Below are 23018 nucleotides of genomic sequence, written 5' to 3'. Positions count from 1 at the left end.
GCCATTTTCTTCATTGTTTTATAGTTGTTTTGTAGATTCTCTTTTCCTCTCTTACTGTCTTCCTTTGTGGTTAAGTGATTTTCTCTAATAGTGTTTCTATTCCTTGTTTTTTGTTTTTAGTGAATCTATTATAGGTTTTTGCTTTGTATTTACAACAAGGTTTATAAAAAACATAACAGGCTATTTTAAGCCGATAACAGCTTTACTTTGATCTCACACACACAGACACACACACGCACACACACAAACTCTGCACTTAAACTCTACTTTCCCCACCTCATATTTTCAATTTTGAGTGTGGCAGTTTACATCTTTTAATATTGCATATCTTACAACAAATTATTATAGTGATTATTATTTTTAATAGTTTTGTCTTCTAACCTTTATGCTAAAGATTTACACACCACCATTACAGTATTAGATTATTCTGAATATAACTGTGTACTTTTACTAGTAAATGTAATACTTTCAGATGTTTTTGTGTTATACATAAGGATCCTTTTCTTTCAGCTTGAACTTCCTTAGCATTTCTTGTAAGACAAGTCTGGTGGTGATGAGCTCCCTCAGATGTTGTTTGTCTGGAAGTCTTATCTCTCCTTCATTTCTGAAGAACAACTTTTCTTGGTATAGAATTCTTGGTTGGCAATTTTTTTTTCTTGCAACAATTTAAATATATCATCCCATTATCTCCTGGCCTTTAAGGTTTCTGCTGAGAAGTCTGCAGCTAAGTGTATTGGAACTCCATTATGTGTTATTTGCTTCTTTTGCTACTTTCAGGATTCTCTCTTTGTCTTTAATCTTTATTTGCATTGAATGTGAAAAGATACCTTTGACCTTTCTTGTACTTGAATATTTGTATCTTTCTCCCAGTTTGGAAAGTTTTCTGCTATTATTTCTTTAGATAATCTTTCTATCCCCTTTATCATCCTCTACTTTATTCCCAATAACACATATGTTTGCTCTTTTGATGCCATCCCTTAAGTCCTATAAGTTTTCATTTCTTTTCATTATTTTTTCTCTTTTACCTGTCTTCAAGCACACAGACTCTTTCTTCTGTTTCATCAGTTCTGCTATTGATGCTCTGTATTGCATTCCTTATTTTGTTTATTGCATGTATCAGCTCCAAGATCTCTCTTTGATTTTTTTACAATTAATTATTTTAATCTCTTTGTTAAATTTCTCATTCCAGTCACTTACTGTTTTCCTAATTTCATTGAATGGTTTCTCTGTTTTTTGGTTTGTTTTGTTTTGAAGTTTCGTAGGCTTCCTTAAAAGAGCTGTTTTTGAATACTTTATCAGATCTTTCCTATATCTTCATCTCTTTAGGGCCAGTCACTGGCATCTTATTTTGTCTTTTTGGTGACATCATGTTTCCCAGATTGCTCTTCGTCCTTGTGGTCATTCATCAATGCCTGAACATTAAAGAAGTAGATACTTATTTTAGTCTTTCCAGTCTGGCTTTGTCTGGGAATATCCTTCAACAATAAGTCTGTCCAGAGATTCTGGGCTGTTCATCTGGTGTCATCCCTAAGCCCTTGACAATGGTAGCACTATAGGGTGCCCTATGCCCAGGACTACCATGACTTGGCACAGTGCTGAGGCACATCTGAAACCCATGGCCACTGAGGCTCGCCCATCACTGGAGTGTCCTTGAAGCTGGCAGTTGGTGAGACCTGCCTGTTAATGTGGGTTATTTGGAGGCCAAGCCCAGGGTAGTTGGCCTGTGGTGATGCAGTCCACAACTTGAGTCCATTTCACAGGGAATACTGGTTCCCATGCCACACCAGGGTGGGTCTAAGACTCAGTCCATGCATTCTGGCCTAGAGTCAGAGGCTGTGGGGGTCTGTCTATTGCTGGGTTTTATTGTGGTAGGCATGGTACTGGGGTCTAAGACAAAGCCCTATGCTTACTTACCCCTGTTTCCCGCAAGCGGATAGTATCACTCTCCATGCTGTGCTGCCTGGAGTTGTGGAAGGGGTAATGCAGGTAAGCTATAGTCAGGTACTATGATGTCTCATCTGGTTTCATTAGCTCTTGTGAAGCTTTTACGTGGATAGTTCAAATTGATGTTTCTGCAGGGGGACAATCACTGGAGAGTCCTTTTGCACCCTCTTGCTTCTTTCTCCTTCCATGTAGTAATTGAGAGCATTAGGCAGTTACTTAAGCTGACATCATGAAAGACTTGTCAGGGTTTCAGTGTTCTCACCCTGTAAATTGGGAATATTGTCTACCTAAAATTCAGTTGTAAGGGTAAAACAGAGGTAAATAAAGAGTAGTATTGTACCTGCTAAATAATAGGCATACTATAAATAGTAACTGTTTTTATTATATATTGTTGCCTTAGTAATAGTATCTTTACTATAATATTTTTTAAGTATATACTTTTGATATATGTATAGTTATTTCTAAATTATGTGCAAATTCTGTGAGTCAATATGTTTAATAAAGTAAAATCTCTTAATTTTTGGATAAAAATCACATTTTTTCCCCTCATACATTGCAAACTCCCTGAGGTATGTTAACCACCCTCTGGAGACCATTGCCATAGAGTACAGAACAAGTACCTACCAGGAAACTTCACAAAGTAACAGGTTTTGGCACAAGAAAAGAAAAAACATCTTCAATTTTTGAGCCCACAAGTGATTTGATAACAGCATTGCTTTAGAAAGATTAATATGATATTAAGTTGCAGGATGGATTAGAGGAAAAAAGCCTAAAATTTAAAAAGTAGGTATTCTGATGTTTACTATTTTAGTTACTGGTTTTATCAGTCACCCTATGAGTCTATTCTTTATTCTTTCCTGTCCCTCATCCCAACTATTAATTCTTCCTTCTCAATTTTTTTTTTATCTGTCATCCCTTCCAGCCTCACTCTTGGGGTTATCTCTTTATTTAATTACTCTAACATCATTTTTCCCAAACTCAAATCCCAGTGGAAAATTCTCAGTAGTTCCCCAGTATTTTCAGGTTATTAAAACTGAATGCCTTTGTCTTTTGAGTATAAGACTTTACTAAGCAGTGCCTTCTAGATTACCAGCTTTATGTCTTACAACTTTACCATTTTTTCCCCTGACTTTGGACTACTTAGCAATCTTTAAATACACCATGTTCCCTCATCCTTTCATTCTGCTGCATAGACTGTTATGTTGGCTTTAGCATACCCTTCTTCTTCTTCCTGTCCTAGCGGCTTCTTAGCTTTCAAGACTCTTCTGTCTTTAATTCCTCCAGTCTAACTTAGATGCTCCCAGAATATTCTGTGCTCACTTGTATTGTAAGGTACTGTGATGATCACTTCACGGAATGAAAGAAAAATCATTTACAACAGTACGGCACAGTGGTTTCTTATTGATGGTAGTCTAGGTTCAGTTATTCACTAGCCAAGAGACCTTGATCAAATTATTTAGCTTTTCTAAGTGTTTTGTTTTTGTGTAGTAATGCCTATCTCATCATATTCCTATTGTGCTGAGGATATGCAATAACATTTGTACAACACTTAGCACATTATCTGGTATAGCAAATGTTGACATTCAGTAAATGCTGTATTGTTAATTATTATGCTGGTACTTGTTTGACAGTAAAATGAGCTGCCTTGTGATGTAGTCTCTGCATCAACATAGGTATTCACTTAGTGACTAGATATGTATCTTTCCTGGGGCAACAAAAGGAACACATATTAATATAAGGGAACTAGATTTGCCATCATCCTATCCCAAGTCCACAAAATTCTCTTCCCCTATCAAAATCTTTTCAAAGCCTGCCTTAAATGCCACTTTTAAGACATCGTATCTTAAAGTAGCCTGTTCCTCAATACTTTCATAATAATGTTTAACATACCACTCTTTATGATAAGCATTTATGTTCATAAAATGGGGTTCTTAGATAATTACCTAGCACAGTGTGTGACATAGTAAGCACTTAATAAATGGTAGATCCCTCCCTTCCTTAATCTGTTATTTGAACTTCATTCCATAGGCATTGGAAAGATTTTGACAGTTTTTGAACCCACAAATGATTTGATCACGATGTTGCTTTAGAAATATAATATGAAGGCCGGGTGTGGTCGCTGACACCTGTAATCCCAGCACTTTGGGAGGCCGAGGCGGGCAGATCACCTGAGGTCGGGAGTTCAAGACCAGCCTGACCAACATGGAGAAACCCTGTCTCTACTAAAAATACAAAATTAGTTGGGTGTGGTGGCGCATGCCTGTAATCCCGGCTACTCGGGAGGCTGAGGCAGGAGAATCACTTGAACCGGGGAGGTGGAGTTTGCTGTGAGCCAAGATCATGCCATTGCACTCCAGCCTGGGCAACAAGAGTGAAACTCCATCTCAAACAAAAAAGAAAGATTAATATGAGTTCAAGACCAGCCTGACCAACATTGAGAAACCCCATCTCTACTAAAAGTACAAAATTGGCTGGGCATGGTGGCGCATGCCTATAATTCCAGCTACTTCAGAGGCTGAGGCAGGAGAATTGCTTGAACCCGGGAAGCAGAGGTTGTGGTGAGCCAAGATCATGCCATTGCACTGCAGCCTGGGGAAGAAGAGTGAAAACTCCGTCTCAAAAAAAAAGAAATACTAATATGACATTAAGTTGAATGGATTGGAGGAAGAAACCCTAAGGACAAGACAAAAGTTAATGCACTAGTTCAATATTCATACCTCATTGAACACTTTCCAGTTCATATTTGGAAAGCAATGTGGTATACTGGGAGAACATAGGTTTTGTAGCTAGGTGTCCTGATAAAACAAATGTGAATAAGCCCATCACAGTCTAGCAGTTTATAATTTTTCCAGGGGGACCAGTGAAATAGTAGTTGAAAACTGTTTTGTACTTTCTCTTCATCACCCCACCCCCATATCATTGTGCAAATTGTTGCACATGTAGCATCAGAAAACACAGATGAGGGAATGTTATACTTTTAAACATGTATAGGAATTAATCTAGGAACTTACTGAATATCTTTGTGTTCCAGGTACTCTCATATGGATTATTTCATTTGCTTTTTCACAATAAAAAACTCTTTAAGTAAATGATGTTAACTCCATTTAACAGATAAGAAGAATGAAATGAAGTGGTTAAATCATTATTCATAAGGGACAAAAGAAAGATGAGTGTTTAAAACCCAAGTCCGCCAAATATAAGTTTAATATTTAACCCACTATACTGCTGCTGCCATGAGGTAGCTAAATGCATGTACCCATTTCTGGCCCAAGTTAGTCTAAAGGGAAAGTAAGCCAAGTATAGTGTCCATAGATTATTAGCATATATCCATTTTGACCTCAGGGCTTTTATTTGTGTGTATGTGTATGTGTATACATACCCATATATATATGTGCTGGATGACGAGGCCACGAGGAAGCCTTATTACAAGGAGTTCCATAAGTTGGTAGAATACTCTCATGTGATTCTGGAACACATGTTATGTGTTTGAAAAAATGTTTAAAGAGAAGGGATATATATGTGTATATACATACATATATACATATACCCACATATATGTTTATATACATATACACATATATACACATACACACACACACACACACTCTCTCCCATCTAACCTTTGGGGAAAATATTAGTTTTTTGGTTTTTTTTTTTTTTTTTTTTTTTTGAGACAAAGCCTCACTTTGTCACCTAGCCTGGAGTGCAGTGGCGCCATTTCGGCTCACTGTAACCTCTGCCTCCCAGGTTCAAGCAATTCTGTATCTCAGCCTCCTGAGTAGCTGGGATTACAGGCACCTGCCACCATGCCTGGCTAATTATTTTGTGTTTTTATCAGAGATAGGGTTTCACCATCTTGGCCAGGCTGGTCTTGAACTCCTGACCTTGTGATTCGCCTGCCTTGGCCTCCCAAAGTGCTGGGATTACAGGCGTGAGCCACCACACCCGGCCAACAAATCACTATTTAAACTTCAGTATTAGCCGTGACGACAAATGGATTTTGTTGATATGCATGATCATGATTCCCAAATGATTAGTTACTGGTTTTACACTCATCCCAAGCTTCTTATCAAAATTATTATCAGGAAGTAAACCCATCAATTTATTTAGCCCAAAGCTTCTCAAACTTGCATGAGCATACAGATTACCTAGGGATCTTGTATAAATGAAGATGATTTTCAGTAGGATTGGGGTGGGGCCTGGAAGTCTGCATGTCTAACTGCTTCAGGTGATGCTCACACTACTGAGCCTGCACACTACACCTCTGGAGTACAAGTGTAGAATTTTAATTTTTGTCCCAAATACATAATTATTTATTTAAAGGTAAAACTACAGTGTGCAAACTATTTATGGTCTGTGCTTTTTTACACTTAGCCTTTATCCCTGTTTTCTGCATAAGTTTCATAATTATGATTTATATAAATCATAAAATTAATATGACATTAGGAATATACACCTATTCTCAGTTATTTCCCCATTCTAAATAATGCTGGATAGAATTCCTCTGGGCATATAACTTTTGCTATTTAATTATTTCCTTAAGATAAATTCCCGGCTGCATGCAGTGACTCAGGCCTGTAATCCCGGTGGAGGGATTGGGAGGCCGAGGCAGGCAGATCACCAGGTCAGGTGATCGAGACCATCCTGGCTAACACAGTGAAACCCCATCTCTACTAAAAATACAAAAACTTAGCCGGGCATGGTGGCGGGTGCCTATAGTCCCAGCTACTCGGGAGGCTGAGGCAGGAGAATGGCGTGAACCTGGGAAGCAGAGCTTGCAGTGAGCCGAGATCGCGCCACTGCACTCTAGCCTGGGCGACAGAGTGAGACTTCGTCTCAACAACAACAACAAAAAAAAAAGATAAATTCACAGGAGCAATTACCAAGTGAGGGGGTAAGAATATCTTTGCTGTTTAATGGGTAAAGTTTTGCAAGATGAAAAGAGTTCTAGAGATGGATAGCGATGAGAATTGCACAACATGAATGTACTTAATGCCATTGAGTACCATTAAAAATGGTTATGATGGTAAATTTTATGTTATGTGTATGAAAAAATTTTTAACTCTAAAGATAAGGGAGACACCGGCAGAGTCGGGCACCTCCAGGCTGGCATCTGGAAGTCCAAAGTCTGGACCCTAGCAGTGCAAGAACATCTGTTACCCTGTCTTCTCAGATCCCCGCCGGAAGTGTAGGAAGAGAGCAAGCAGATTTGAGCCTATCTGCTTTCAAGCTGGTGATCGTGATGAAACTTAGAAACAAAAATGAAAAGCCAGGTAAAGGTTCCAAGGGCTGTAAGAAGCCTGCAAAACGAAATGGGAAGAAAGCAACCTCCAAAGTGCCCTCTGCTCCTCAATTTGTTCATTCCAATGATCATGCCACTCAAGAGGCTGAATTAAAGAAGAGAGTTGAGGAGATGAGGGAGAAGCAAGCTGCCCAGGAGCAAGAAAGACAAAAACACAGGTCTATCAAGAGCTACTGTGAGGATATCCTAACACGCCAGGAGGAGTTTGAGTGTAAGGAGGAAGTTGTGCAGGAATTAAATATGTTTCCTCAGCTGGATGACGAGTCCACGAGGAAGGCTTATTACAAGGAGTTCCGTAAGGTGGTAGAATACTCTGATGTGATTCTGGAAGTCCTGGATGCCAGAGACCCATTAGGCTGCTGCTGCTTCCAAATGGAGGAGGCTGTTCTATGGGCAGAAGGCAACAAGAAGCTGGTCCTGGTCTTGAACAAGATTGACCTGGACCCCAAGGAGGTTGTGAAGTGGCTGGATTACCTTCAGAATGAGTTGCCAACTGTGGCTTTCAAGGCCAGGACCCAGCATGTCAGCTTTGGAGCTGAAAACCTCATGAGGGTTCTGGGGAACTATTGCCACCTTGGTGAAGTGTGCACCCACATCAATATGGGTGTTGTGGGCCTTCCCAATGTTGGGAAGAGCAGCCTGATTAATAGCCTGAAGCACAGCCATGCATGCCGCGTGGGAGCCGTTCCTGGGGTCACAAAATTCATGCAGGAGGTCTACCTGGACAAGTTCATCTGGCTGCTGGATGCTCTAGCCATTGTCCCAGGGCCCAGCTCCGAGGTGGGCACCATTCTGCATAGTTGCATCCACGTGCAGAGGCTGGCAGACGCGGTAACCCCAGTGGAGACCATCTTGCAGAGCTGCAACCTGGAGATTTCCAACTATTACCTCCTCTCTGGGTACCAGACCACTGAGCACTTTCTGATGGCAGTGGCCCATCATTTGGGGAAGAGAGACTTATGCAGTCAGGAGCAGGCAGCCAAAGCTGTCCTAGCTGACTGGGTGAGCGGGAAGATCAGCTTCTATAACCACCACCACCCACTCACACTGCCTGCCTATCTCAGCACTGAGATCATTAAGGAAATGACCAAGGTCTTTCACATCGAGAATACCGAGCAGGTCAATGAAGACACCATGGAATGCTTGGCCACTGGAGAATCTGATGAGGTGTTGGGTGACTTGGACCCACTCAAAATGGAGATCAAGTTGCTCCATTATCCGATGATGAAAATAGCAGATGCCATTGAAAATAAAGCCACCATGTATAAGATCGGAGATCTCACTGGGTATTGCACCAATCCAAATCGTCATCAGAAGGGGTGGGGCTAAACTCAATGTGGATCACCACCCTAAAAACAACAGTAAAGTGGATGTGTGCCCAGTGGACTGCTGCCCAGTACTGCGGAGGATCATGGGGATGGACTCCCTATAACAGGGCCAGGCTCTGGCATCCTCCCTAAAGAATAAGAATATGCAGAAATGTGCAGATAAAATCGCCAGGGAGCTGTCTGATTCCATGATGTCTGCCGTCAACCTCTCTGGCAATGTTGATGGCGGTGTTGATGACTAACTGTCTGATCTCACTTCCCTTCTGATCCAAGCACCAGTTCCAGTGGGACAGGGGATTACCAATGAAATAGTTTGGTTCTCCCTGAAGCATCTGTGCATTAAAAGAACCCTTCCACAACTATGTTTCTTTCTTCCCACTGTTCTCTGCACTCTCTCCAGGAAAAAGAGCCCCAAGAGACTGAAGCTGACAAACTCAATACCCTTTATTTAACCCCTACTCTGTTTTATAACAGAAATAAAAGAAGTATCAGCAGGAAAAAAAAAGAAAAGAATATAACCCCCCCAAAAAAATACCATTCTTTTGAAAAGAATGGTTTTTGGGGGTATTACCCCCAAAAAATATTCTTGGGGGATATTCTTTTGAAGCAATATTATTCTTTTGAAAAGAAAGAGCATTAATAAACCATTTTCCCTTTTAGAAAGAATAACCAAATTACACTGCCACCAACATGTTTACCTCGCTTGTACCAGTATTTAATGTCTTAACGTTTTTTAATTTTTTTGCTAAATGGTCTAAAATGATTCTTCAAGGTTGAAGTCTGTATTTTACTTCTATTAAGATTGAAAAGTAAACATTTACCTTTGTGGTTTTTTACTATTTGTATTTCCTCTTTTGTTAAATGTACATTCATGTCATTGGCCCTTCTTCTGTCAACGTTGAACATTTTCCTTAAATTTAAAAGAGCCCTTTTTATAGCATAATATTTTAAGTATTTCTCCTAGTCTTTGTTGTCTTTTAAATTCAGATTTAAGAGATGAGTAACTTTATGATTTTAATCCTACAGGTGAACTATGGAAAAGTTTGTAATAACAGTAAAAAAGGATTGAAATTCACTGTGTCCTGTGGCTGCAGTTCAGAATTTGTTTTTGTACCATATGGTAGCACCATTGCTGTTTATACAGTTTACTCAGGAGAACAGATAACTATGCTTAAGGGACATTATAAAACTGTTGACTGCTGTGTATTTCAGTCAAATTTCCAGGTAAGAATGATACAGGAATTGAAAATGTTCAGCTAGCTAGCTTGCCATACCAGTTATATGTAAAAGAATAAATTATGATTTCATTCTGAGGAGTTATACTTTTAATCCACATTTGTAGTAGGATTTATTTAATAGAGACTAGCACAGTCTAGATTTTTAGATGGCATACAATATATGAATGAATCAATATAATGCTGTGCAACTTGATTGGTATGAATTCTCTTTCTTTTGCATATGACCTTCATTTATTTAACAATTGAAAATCTGTGGTGAATTAAAATAATTTCTTGCAAACAATCTTTTGGGTAAGAAATGAAATACAGGCATTTAATTATAAAATATAATTTGTATATGTTGGTTTATGTATGTGTGAATTATCTATTCTTATTTTCTATCAATGGCTAATAAAGGGAGGTTTTGAAGTTAATACAACCTATATAATTTCTTAAATACCCTGACTTTTGTTTGTTTTACATTCAGACCTTTTCACATCACCAATGGAGCAGATCATTTTTCATTTTTTCAGAGAACATTTGCACAAATTACCTCATGTACTCCTTTAAATGAGTCTAACATTGCAAGATAGTTGGTATTTTCCCTGTCTTGTAGGTAAGGAAAATGAAACTCATGTAAGTTAAATACTGATAGAATGAAAATTACGGATTATTAGAGCTCCAGGAGACTATCACTTTGTGAATCTCCTATTCATTCATTCTTTAATACTGATTGCCTAATTTGTGGCTGACACTGTGCTGTAAGATATATAGACCTGATTTTTTAGCCAGTATATACCATTATGGCAGTATTCATTATTAAAATATTTAAATATTGATGTATCCTACTGGCTGGTAAACAGCTGCTGCACCAAGCCCCCCAAGTGACTGCCAGCCTCAGCCCCTTCCCTGGGACCTCTTAGACCTCACCTTAACCCAGCAACTAAAAGAGGACCTACAAGACCCTACTCCAACCCTATGGCCATTATCTCTTACTAGTCAGCAAGAAGGTGTATACCAGTTGTTAAACATTTTTAGTGTTCTGAGAGAAGAAAACTAAAGCACTAGGGAGGTGACATGACTTGCCCCTAACCTGCAAGTAGTTATTGATAACACATGTATTTCTATTCAAAGAAATTATTAAAATATTGTCCCTCTTTTCTTGTCTAAGGTTACTTAGAGATACAGCCGAAATTTCATCCCAGATACTCTGACCACAAATTATTTCTTTCCACCAAATTGGAGCTTATCTAATACGTGTGCCTAGAATGGATTAAAATAGTGCCAGTGGTTGGGCACAGTGGCTCACACCTGTAATCCCAGCACTTTGGGAGGTCGAAAGGATCACTTGAGCCCAGGAGTTCCAGGCCAGCCTAAGTAACAGAATGAGGCCCTGTATTTACAGAAAATAAAAAAATCAGCCAGGTGTGGTGGTGTATGCCTGTAGTCCCAGCTGTGCAGGAGGCTGAAGCGAGAGGATTGCTTGAGACCAGGAGATTGAGTGAGCCGTGTTCACAGCACTGCACTCCAACATGGGCAAGAGAATAGGAATTCATGAATCTAGGCTGGGATAAGTAAGTAAATTAATAAATTGAAAATTTGATGAGGATGAGATATTTACATAATCTCAATGTATCACCCTACAAAATATGAAGTACAAAACTAAAAACATTAATTTTAACCTGAAGAAGCCTGGCACATATCACCTTCATCAAATAATCTAAGTTAGCATCCCAGTTATGGGACATCACTTCTGTGATATCCCTGGCCAAATTGGATCACTCAAATTTAATCATGAGGAAACATAAGACAATCCAAATGTGAAGGACATTCTACAAAGTAACTGGTGTATATCTTCAAAATTGTCAAGGTCAGAAAAGCCAGAGACTGAAGAACTGTTCCAGCTTGAAAACTGAAGAGACTTGACAACTAAGTGCAGGATGTGATTTTTAACTGGCCCCTTTTGCTATAAAGGACAGTATTGGAACAAATGATGAAACATGAATGGGGTCTTTAGATGGTGGTAGTAATATGAATTTTCTGATTTTGTTGGTTACTTTGTAACTACAAAGGAAAGTACCCTTGTTCACAGGAAAATTACACTGAATTATTCAAGAGTAATAAGGCCTAATGTTGGCAACTTACTCTCATATGACTCAGGGGAAAAAAAAGTCTTTTGGACTGCAGTTGTAACTTACATTTTGCGCTTATTTTTTAAGAAAATCTTATTGCCCAAATGAACTCCTCCATCTATCACAGACACTTCAAGGCTTACTGTAAATCTTTCTATCTCAGTGTTCTTTATTAGTCACTCTAATTTAAATGTTGCTGCTTTCAATATCTCTTTCTTGAACATGTACAGAATATCCTTTATGTCTTCACTGGGTGTGTTAATACTTATTGTGAATTGCCCTATAACCTTATCTGACCAAGTTATCTTGGGCATTACCTGGCCTTCTCAGGGAAATAAAATTACTCAAGGGCACTGAACATATATAATTTTGCATCAGCTAGTTTGTGTAGCCATATAGTCTAGATTTTGTAATACAGTCAACAAAATTTTGTAGTTAGGAAATTTGATAATGTATATCTAACAATTTTTTAAATCTACATTTTCTATAAATATATAATCTTATTTTCCCTTTTCCCACATCCTTAAATAAAAAACACAGTTATACCATGCCTCATATTGTTTTTGAGATGTACAATAATAAAAACAATTGTATAAAACAGCAGAGGAAAAAAGCCAGTATAACATATTTCTTTGATTTTTGGCGGGGAGGGGCGTGAGCATTGTTCAGCCATAAGCAAACAGTATATCCATAGACATTGACATAGGCTGTGCATCACCCCAAGCTTCCTTATGAAGTAAACTTCTCAACAGGCATGGAATATACATCTTCAAGCTCTTCTGTTGAATTGCAGCCAGTTAGGCAGCTGTAAGTTAAATAAAACTTTTTGAGAACTTGGCCTGTTTTAGAAGCTCATATGGTTTCTTCACTGAAGTCTTTATTGAAGCTCAGTTATTTGGACACAGAAAGACAAACTCTTTCTTTCTGTGACATTAAAAATATATGGATACTATAATTGATAAAACTGCTAGGATTTGGGGTGTATTTGTAAAATTTTCACACCATTAGTAAGCTTGACAAATCCTAATACTATTTTTAAATACAAAACAAAGCTTTACTAACAAAGAAACAAAGGAAAAAGAGCATCGGCCTAGTTTCTTTAGGGAGTAGAAATAGCATTAATCTAATTACTGTGACCTAATTATTTCAAAAATGGTATAATTCATTTCAGTTTGGTATCAGCTCTTGATCCACAATATCATCTTTGCCTTCTGTGTTGTAGGAACTTTACAGTGGTAGCAGAGACTGCAACATTCTGGCTTGGGTTCCATCCTTATACGAACCAGTTCCTGATGATGATGAGGTAAACATTATTTTCACAAATTGTATAGTGACTTCTAAATCATAAGAAATAATGTTTTGTTCCTTTATATGAGAGAGACTTTAAAGCATTTCTTGCCAGTGGCATGCACCTATAGTCTCAGGTACTTGGGAGACTGAGGCAAGATGATCACTTGAGCCTGGAAATCAAGACCAGCCTGGACAATGTAGTGAGACCCCATCTCAAAACAACAACAACAAAAAAGCATTTCTTGGCATTTTCTGTAAAAATAATTTGACTGTTTTAATACATTTTGAAAATTCAGAGAAATATAAAAAGAACATAAAATTCCTCAAATCAAATTAATCAATATTAACATTTTGATTTGTTTCATAACTGTTTTTTCCTATGAGTATGTTTTTTAACATAGTTCATATCATGGTTGGACATTCAACTTGGTATCTTACTTTTCTCATCAACATTGTACAATAAACCTTTTTTCATGTCATTAATAACTATGTGTAAACATTTCTAATGATATATTATTCTGTCATTGATAAAACACAATTTAAATATTTACCTCTTTGGAGGAATTTCTGTTGATTATTATAAATATCAAGGTAAATATCTGTTTAAAAATTGTTAATATTTCTGACTATGTTTTTAGATAGATTCCTAGAAGTGGAATTATCTCTTAAATTATTATATATGACTTTTTTTCTTTTCTTTTTTTTTTTTTTTTTTTTTTTTGAGACGGAGTCTCGCTCTGTCGCCCAGGCTGGAGTGCTGTGCCCGGATCTCAACTCACTGCAAGCTCCGCCTCCCGGGTTCCCGCCATTCTCCTGCCTCAGCCTCCCGAGTAGCTGGGACTACAGGCGCCCGCCACCTCGCCCGGTTAGTTTTTTGTATTTTTTAGTAGAGACGGGGTTTCACCGTGTTAGCCAGGATGGTCTCGATCTCCTGACCTCGTGATCCACCCGTCTCGGCCTTCCAAAGTGCTGGGATTACAGGCTTGAGCCACCGCGCCCGGCCTACTTTTTTTCTTTTCTTTTTTTTTTTTTTTTTTTTTTTGAGATGGAGTCTCACTCTGTCACCCAGGCCGGAGTGCAATGGCACAATCTCAGCTCACTGCAAATTCAGCCTCCTGGGTTCAAGCAATTCTCCTGCCTCAGCCTCCCAAGTAGCTGGGATTACAGGTGCCCACCACTGCACCTGGCTAATTTTTGTATTTTTAGTAGAGATGGGGTTTCACTATGTTGGTCAGGCTGGTCTTCAACTCCTGGCCTCAAGTGTTCCACCTGCCTTGGCCTCCCAAAGTGCTGGGATTACAGGCATGAGCCACCACTCCCAGCCGACATTTTTAAGACTTTATTCTCATGTCAAATTTTACCAGTTTACACCCCTACCAGCAGTCTGACAGTGCCTCTCATAGAAAATAAATCAGTATAAACATGACAGTGTAAATACAGACCTTAAAAACGCAGTAGGTAAACAAAGATGAACAAGACCATTGTCCCTGACCTAAAGTAATAGCTTCTGTATTTTTTTTTTAGCTTTTGCATCAAGCAGTTGGAAGATACAGGCTGTTTAAAGGTGGTTTCTGTCCCACAAGGTTTATTCTCCTAAGCACTCTTAATCATCCTCATTTATCTTAATTTCTACAATATAAAAAATCCAAATGCAATGTCTAAAAACAAAGTTTATATATATATATGTATATTTCTTTAATTTGGAAATATAGATAATGTAGTTAGAAATACCTTAAGGTAATCTTAACCAAGTCATAGTAAAAGCATCTTAAATGGAGGTGGAGGAAAACTTACTGGTAAAGCACTTTTGACGTTCAAAAAACATTTTTCATATGCTGTGTTTAGTTCCTTCATAAAACTAGGACTATGTCAAAATCCACATGAAAATATAATTTGTATAGAGGTAGTCGATAGCATCTCAGAGCTATTGACAATATGTATTTCATACCTAAATTTTCAACTGCTAGGGTTTACTGCAGTACAAACCTGTGAATTATTTTCTTTTGTCCTTAATCCAAAGAAAGAGAAAAAAAATACGCTTTGATAAATCTTTAAGTAGCCAGCCAATGCCATATGCATACTTCCAGATTTTATCACATGTCTAATTTGGTTTATTGTGGCTTGATTAACTTTAGCATACAGCTGCTTTTGATGTCAGAATATTCTTCTGTATAAAGCTTAGTATGGTCAAATAATTAGATTTAGCCATTTATTTTACATTTCATTATGTAATTATTGTGTCTTGCTCTTTGGGAATTGCTGTATACATTAAAACCAAGTTATAACACTGTAAGCCATGTTAGGAAGTTAACACTTTATTTACCAAATGAAAACATTAAAAATGAATGAAAAATCTATAGTGACTTACGTATAGAAAAGGATGTTAGAATAATACTAAATTGTTTAATTCATAAAGATAATATGTGGCCAGGTGTGGTGGCTCACATCTGTAATCCCAGCACTTTGAGAGGCTGAAGTGGAAGAATCACTTGAGTCCAGGAGTTCAAGACCAGCCTAGGCAACATAGAAAGACCCCATCTCTACAAAAAATAAACAAAATTAGCCAGGTTTGGTGGCTTTCACCTATAGTTCCAGCTACTTAAGAGGGTGATCAAGTCGGAGGATCACTTGAGCCCAAGAGTTCAAGGCTACAGTGAGCCACAATTGCACCACTATACTCAAAGCCTGGGTGAGAGTGAGACCTTGACTCAAAGAAAAAAAAGATAATATGTGACTGATGGTTTATTTCCTTGTTATGTCATTATAGTGATAGTTTGAACTCTTTGTGTAAACAAACTTGTATATATGAGAAATTAAGCAAAACAAGTTAGAAAATCACATAGAGATATACAAAAATCAAGTTGACCTTTGTATTTGTTTTAGTGCTATGAAACCTTACCTTTTAAAATGTCATGTTCATATATTTAAAGATAGCAGTCATTCTCATACTAATATAAAATGGTATGTGCTAAAGTTATTCCCGTAAAATTTTAGCTTGAAACATTCCTGTGAATATATGAATGTGATCATAATGCAGATCCCAGTAGAATAGTCTGTCCAGAAGACCCTATTCCTTACATGTATGTTTATAATTTAAGCCATGTTTAAAAGTGCTTTTATCCCAACTATAAGTATATTTATTTGATATTTATTTCCCAAGGAGGCAGTGTACCACACTACAAAACAAAAGAACACACACACGTATACATACACATACTTAGTCTTTAGCTTCATGAAACTGGGTTTGAATCCCAGTTCTGCCATTTATTATACTTATGATCTGGGACAAGCTCATGATATTTCCAAACATCAGAATTGTCTAATCAAACTTATTCTTAGGTTTCCTTTCCAATGCATTCTTCAGATGAGAGTTACCTCCCCATCAACCAAGATAATCCCTTAGGGGTGTTTCTCCTGATATCCAAAGTAGAAGATGAATTTAATTCTGTCTAAAGAAAGGAAGAACACTGGATGATAGGGACAGGATTTGTGGTCTTTAACTATAAATCCTTTTATTTAATTGGCAGACTCTTTTATTATATTTTGAGGAATGTGGCTTCCTTTTGACCCTACTTTCTAAAAGCTGGTCTGGTCAAGACAAGCCTATCTATAACTCCTAATTACTTTTTCCTGCCTGAGATCTATAGGGCAGGTTTATTCCAGTTTACACGTGACCTCTCGCTAAGAATTTTACTTTGTTTTGACATTCACACAATATATAACTGTTTTACATACCACTTGTGTCGATGTACTTGCTAACAAACAACCCTGAGACTTGCCACTAATTACCAGTCAGAAATTTGAAAGTTATCAAGAAATATCCTTGTAGATGTTAAGTTTGGTTCTATTTCTTCTCTAAACTCATAACTAGGTCCCCTCTAAACTCATGCTTCATTATTTCTATAACATTGACACTATCTGTCAGTAGAACTGACAACCTGGTGAGATATAGATGAATATGTTCAAGCACACACGGGATGTCTACTAGGAGGAGATGTAGAGAAAACTGAAATAATAGTAGTGACACTTGATCAGTGGGTCTCAAATGGTAATGTGTACCATATCCATCTACCACATTTTTACTGCAGCTTTATCATACTACCAGTATAATATTTTATTTGTGATTGTTTTGGCAATAAAATATATTTCTAAAATACTGTAATGCATTCATATATCATTGTGTCACTGAAAAGTGAAATAATTTATATGCAACTGATTATGATTTTCATTTGTTTCTTTGTTTACCATACAAAAATAACATATAATGAAGTGTAATTTTGCTTTTCTGTTGAGTTTTCAACTGAAATTAAAATTTTTAATAGGTTACACACTAGGTTTCCATAGTAGGATTAGGAAGCATGGCCCTTGTGTGGCTTATCCACCTAGGGACATGTGTGTGTGTGTGTGTGTGTGTGTGTTTTCCCAGGGCTATTTTTGTTAGCTATCAAAGGCAAAGTTAAAGGCTTCTAGAGACAGAGTAGGGAAGAGTAGTCAGCTAACCCCTAATGACAAGATGTCTTTTAATAAACTCTCACTAAATAACGTAATTTAATAGTTAAATTGAAAACCCAAAAAGACAGGAAATTCAGTAAATGTTTGGATGAAAGAATAAATGAAGAGACTTCAGTATACAACTGTTGCAAATAAGTGGACTGTGGCTAGAAATCGGTGAGTAGTTAGCTGAGGTTTAATAATAGTTTCATGGCCGGGAGCAGTGGCTCACGCCTGTAATCCCAACACTTTGGGAGGCCAAGGCTGGTGGATCACAAGGTCTGGAGTTTGAGACCAGCCTGGCCAATATGGTGAAACCCCATCTCTACTAAAAATACAAAAATTCACCGGGTGTGGTGGCACGCACCTGTAGTCCCCGCTACTCAGGAGACTGAGGCAGAAGACTCGCTTGAACCCAGGAGGGAGAGGTTGCAGTGAGCCGAGATCATGTCACTGTACTCCAGCCTGGGCGACAGAATGAGACTCCATCTCAAATAATAATGATAATAATAATAATAATAATAATAATAATTTTGTATCTGGACATTTGGAGTATAGTCGACATTAGGTTTAATAATGTAATCTGTTTAACAGTAAAGAACGCCTAAATTAGTATATTGTTTTCCAACTATTCTAGCTGATACTTGGGAAATTTACTGGGAACACTTAACTTTTTCTACTGTTTTCATTGTTCGAATTGTAAGATTCACAGTTATATTCATCAAAAGAAAAATAAACATTCTCAGACATGCAGTAGGGGTTATCCTTAAAAAATATTTCTGTAAGTTATAAAAGGCAGTACATCTAAAATAATTTAACAGTAGTCTCGATGCTAATACAGCATTGGAATTGGAATCTGAATAAAATTGTAGCAGTTGTAAAAGTTGCACAAAAAGAAGCAAACCTGGCTCATAATACGCAGTTACTTTAAGAATGAGACCAAATAAGCCCTTGTAGTTATTTGCAAGAGAATCAGAAGTAGCTATTCAGAAGTTTTCCCCAAAATGAACTGATTTGAAATACCACAGATGATTAAAATTTATCTAGTTGCTAATCACCTTTTTGTTGTTTTAAATAAACATCATCTAGATAGATGTTATCCTTCAGACAAATCCCTGAGGGAAACCTATGTGCTGATTATAAACATGTTACCATTTCTGACCTGTTTTGCATGTTTTACTGAACTGCCCTGCCAACCTATAAAAATAAGTAAATAAATATCACTACTTACAAATAAGTACATAAATATCACTACTTAATAACCCACATTGGCCGGGCGCAGTGGCTCAAGCCTGTAATCCCAGCACTTTGGGAGGCCGAGACGGGCTGATCACGAGGTTAGGAGATCGAGACCATCCTGGCTAACATGGTGAAACCCTGTCTCTACTAAAAAATACAAAAAACTATCCGGGCGAGGTGGCGGGCGCCTGTAGTCCCAGCTACTCGGGAGGCTGAGGCAGGAGAATGGTGTGAACCCGGGAGGCGGAGCTTGCAGTGAGCTGAGATCCGGCCACTGCACTGCAGCCTGGGTGACAGAGAGAGACTCTGCCTCAAAAAAACAAACAAACAAACAAACAAAAAACATTATTTTTGGACTAAAAAGTATTTTTCAGCTTGAATACCTTATTCTCCATATTTGGGTATTTGTTTATTTATAAAAGTTATTTTCATCTAAACAATTAAAGAGTTGCCAACATTGATATTTTGGGCTGGAGTTCAGTCTTAGCCCATGGATATCAGAGTGCCACTTTCACCAGATAATTCCAAAGAGTTGTTGAGAAATACCTTGAGAAATAGCAGCATCATAGTATATGTATGTATGTATGTATGTTTGTATGTATTTGTGAGGTGATTAAAGAAAACGATGTTTGGGTAAAGTCTAGTATTGTCTGTTTAAAATGAAGTTACATTATCTTATATTGTATATGGGTTGTTTCTTATATTATTTTTGTTCTGAAATTAACAGTTTTACATTTTCTTCCAAAATAATGTAATTGCTATTTATCTGATATATTTCGTAACTTTATTATGAGCCTAAAATTATGAAGTAGAAAAAACAGAACCTTCCTTTTTCTTTTTTCTTTTTTTAGACTGCAACAAAATCACAATTAAATCCAGCCTTTGAAGATGCCTGGAGCAGCAGTGATGAAGAAGGATGAATATCACCTTTAGTACCTTTGTGTCTCTGCTGAAACTTTTTAAATGAGACTGTATGTTTTTTTCAACTGTACGGTCTATTCCTGACAGCTAAATTAGCCCTAAATGTGGGTAATTTTTTTCCTCATGTTTTAAAATGAGGTTAATATTTGCATAAAATTCTAAAACAGGCTTCTGTGTAGTTTATTTAGTCAAAATGTGTTCCTTGATCCCAGATGCTGTGGCCTGGGGAAGCCCTCCTTGCTACAGTACAAGTACACAAGTCATTGTACCTCAATTGTGACCTTCAGCAGATTTTATGAACTATAAGATGCAGTCTCAGAGGATCAGCAAGTGGAGGCCACCAGTATTGACTTTCTCTTACTTGCTATACTATCAGCCTGCTCATTTCCACCTTCAAGAATGATTTTGCCAAGAATAATTATATCAAAAATAGTAGTTGAAATGGTAACATCAAAATTATTTTATTCTTTCTTCTTCATGTATTCACATTTTTCAATGGTTTCATTTAATTAACCATGCTTTATGTTAAACATTTTTGGGCTTAATGTCTCCTACAATCCAAAATGTGCATCACAGGAGGCTTTTAACTTTGTGAAAATCCCATGTTTGCTTTATTTTATTTTAATGTCAGAAGGCAGTTTGCACTAATGCTTGAACTCTTTTTTTTATGAAACTCATTAAGATATGACGAAATCCTGCCTCATTAATTCAAGCAGAAAATATCCTGGCGGGGAATCTGGCTTAAATATGAAATGTTGTAATAAAATTTCTATGTTACTGTCTCCTGTGTCAACCCACAAGTGATTATCATGAAGGTAATCTTAATATTCCCTTCCTGATCCTTACCAGCAGTAGACTAGTAAATGAGGCTTTTATGAGTTTGAATACCAAAAGTATACAGTTGTTGAGGGGTTGTTTTGTTTTGTTTTGTTTTCTGAGATGGAGTTTCACTCTGTCACCCAGGCTGGAGTACAGTGTTGTCATCTCGGCTCACTGCAACCTTCGCCTCCCAGGTTCAAGCAATTCTTCTGCCTCAGCCTCCCAAGTAGATGGGATTATAGGCTCCCGCCATGGCGCCTGGCTAATTTTTTGTATTTTTAGTAGAGATGGTGTTTCACCATGTTGGCCAGGCTGGTCGTGAACTACTGACCTCAAATGATCCACCCGCCTCAGCCTCTCCAAGTGCTGGGATTACAGGCGTGAGCCACTTCACCCGGCCAGTTGTTCAGTTTTTAAGTGTTTAAGGGTTAGACCTCATATCAGACCTTTCCAGCTAAATGTTTTCCAAGCACCTGCTTTTACAATTGATTTTTTTTCAATTGACAGATAAAATTGTATGTATTTACCATGTACAACATACTGTGTTGAAGCATGTATACATTATAGAATGACTAAATCTAGCTAACTGACATATGCATTACCTCACATAGTGACCATTTTTGTGGTAAGAACACTTTACATCCATTCTCTTATCATTTTTCAAAATTAATTGTAATCTTGTAACTAGAGTTACTATGTTGTGCAATAGGTCTCTTGCACTAATTCCCCCTATTTAACTGAAGTTTTGTATCCTTTGACCAATGTCTCTCCAACCACCCTAGCTCCTGGTAACCACCATTCTACTCTCTACTTCTATGAGATCAGCTGTTTGCGTATGTGTACCACATTTTCTTTATCCATTCAACCATTGATAGATGCTTAGGTTGATGCTATATCCTGGCTATTGTGAATAATGCTGCAATGAACCTGGTAGTGCAGATATCTCTTTGACATACTGATTTCATATCCTTTGGATATAAGCCCAGTAGTAGGATTGCTGGATCATATGTAGTTCTATTTTTAACTTTTTGCAGAACTTCCATACTGTCTTCCATAATGGCTGTACTAATTTACATTCCTACCAAGAATATGCAAGAATTCCTTTTTCTCCACATCGTTGCCAACACTTGTTATCTTTTGTCTTATTGATAATAGCCGTTCTAACAGGTGTTAGGTGATATCTCGTTGTTTTAATTTGCATTTCCCTGGTGACTGCTGATGTTGATAATTTTTTCACATATCTGCTGGCCATTTGCATGTCTTCTTTTGAGAACTGTCTTTTCAGGTTCTTTGCCCATTTTTAAATGGGTCGTTTTCCTGCTATTGAGTTGACTTTCTTATGTATTTTGGATATTAACTCCTTATCAGATCTATAGTTTATAAATATTTTTTCTCCATTCTGTAGGTTGTATCTCCATTCTGTAGATTGTACCCTATTGTTTCCTTTGCTGTGCAGAAGCTTTTTAGTTTCATGTAATTTCATTTCTGTACTTGTGCTTTTGTTATTGTGCTGTTGAGATCATATCAAGCTGGGATTACAGGCATGCGCCACCATGCCCGGCTTATTTTGTATTTTTAGTAGAGACAGGGTTTCTCCATGTTGGTCAGGCTGATCTCGAACTCCTGACCTCAGGTGATCTGCCCACTTTGGCCTCCCAAAGTGCTGGAATTACAGGCATGAGCCCACCGCGGCCGGCCTGTAGTCAGCTCTTTAAGGCAACAATTTATTGGCTCAGGTGACTGGCACAAGCCACTTCTCTTTTGCTCATTTCATCCTTTGTGGCAAGGATCAGCAACAGTGCTAAATGAGAGTTTGTCAACACCTTCTGTAAAAACACCAGCAGGAGCCGGAGAGCTGCTTCTCCCATGTGGCTCAGACACTTAATTCCAGCTTCTCTACGCCCTGCATGATGGTATCATCCACTGTTGTGTAAATCTGTATGTTTTCTAAATAAATACACTGTTCAAAGTTATGCCGAAACAACATTCCTAATAAGTCTTTGAGAACTGAGTTATTAACTTTTTATTGTACTATTGTAATGGTTTCTTATATATATTATATATGCAAAATGCAGAGGACTATGGAAAAAGTTATTAGAATAAATCACTGATGATCACTATGGACATTACAGAATGGTAAGATTATTTTTTAAATCATAATAGTTTTATTAAAAAAAATAAGGCTGGGAGCCGTGGCTCACACCTGTAATCCCAGCACTTTGGGCATCAGAGGCAGGAGAATCGCTTGAACCCTAAAGGCAGAGGTTGCACGGGGCTGAGATCGCCCCACTGCACTCCACCATGGGTGACAGAGCGAGACTCTGTCTCAAAAAAA

The 23018-nt window shown here is 37.7% G+C and overlaps 1 protein-coding gene and 1 pseudogene across 5 annotated transcripts in view; both read left to right on the top strand.

Moving 5' to 3' along the window:
- Positions 1-22812, top strand: part of ERCC8 (ERCC excision repair 8, CSA ubiquitin ligase complex subunit) — an 88711-nt gene extending 65899 nt beyond the window's left edge. For all 4 annotated transcript variants that reach the window (XM_028849449.2, XM_028849447.2, XM_001082072.5 and 1 more), the window contains 3 exons: positions 9601-9798; positions 13146-13226; positions 19795-22812. In XM_028849449.2, coding sequence (XP_028705282.1) covers positions 9601-9798; positions 13146-13226; positions 19795-19863 — 348 coding nt within the window. In that variant the 3' untranslated portion in view covers positions 19864-22812. The remainder of the gene's footprint in view (positions 1-9600; positions 9799-13145; positions 13227-19794) is intronic.
- Positions 7025-9017, top strand: LOC713654 (guanine nucleotide-binding protein-like 3-like protein pseudogene; annotated as a pseudogene). Its single transcript, XR_001445293.3, has one exon. The product of XR_001445293.3 is annotated as a guanine nucleotide-binding protein-like 3-like protein pseudogene (transcript).
- Positions 22813-23018: the final 206 nt, after the last annotated feature.

The sequence above is a fragment of the Macaca mulatta genome, chromosome 6, assembly GCF_049350105.2.
Source record: "Macaca mulatta isolate MMU2019108-1 chromosome 6, T2T-MMU8v2.0, whole genome shotgun sequence".
Classification (NCBI taxonomy): Eukaryota; Metazoa; Chordata; class Mammalia; order Primates; family Cercopithecidae; genus Macaca; species Macaca mulatta.
This window is presented reverse-complemented; position numbering and strand designations above follow the sequence as displayed.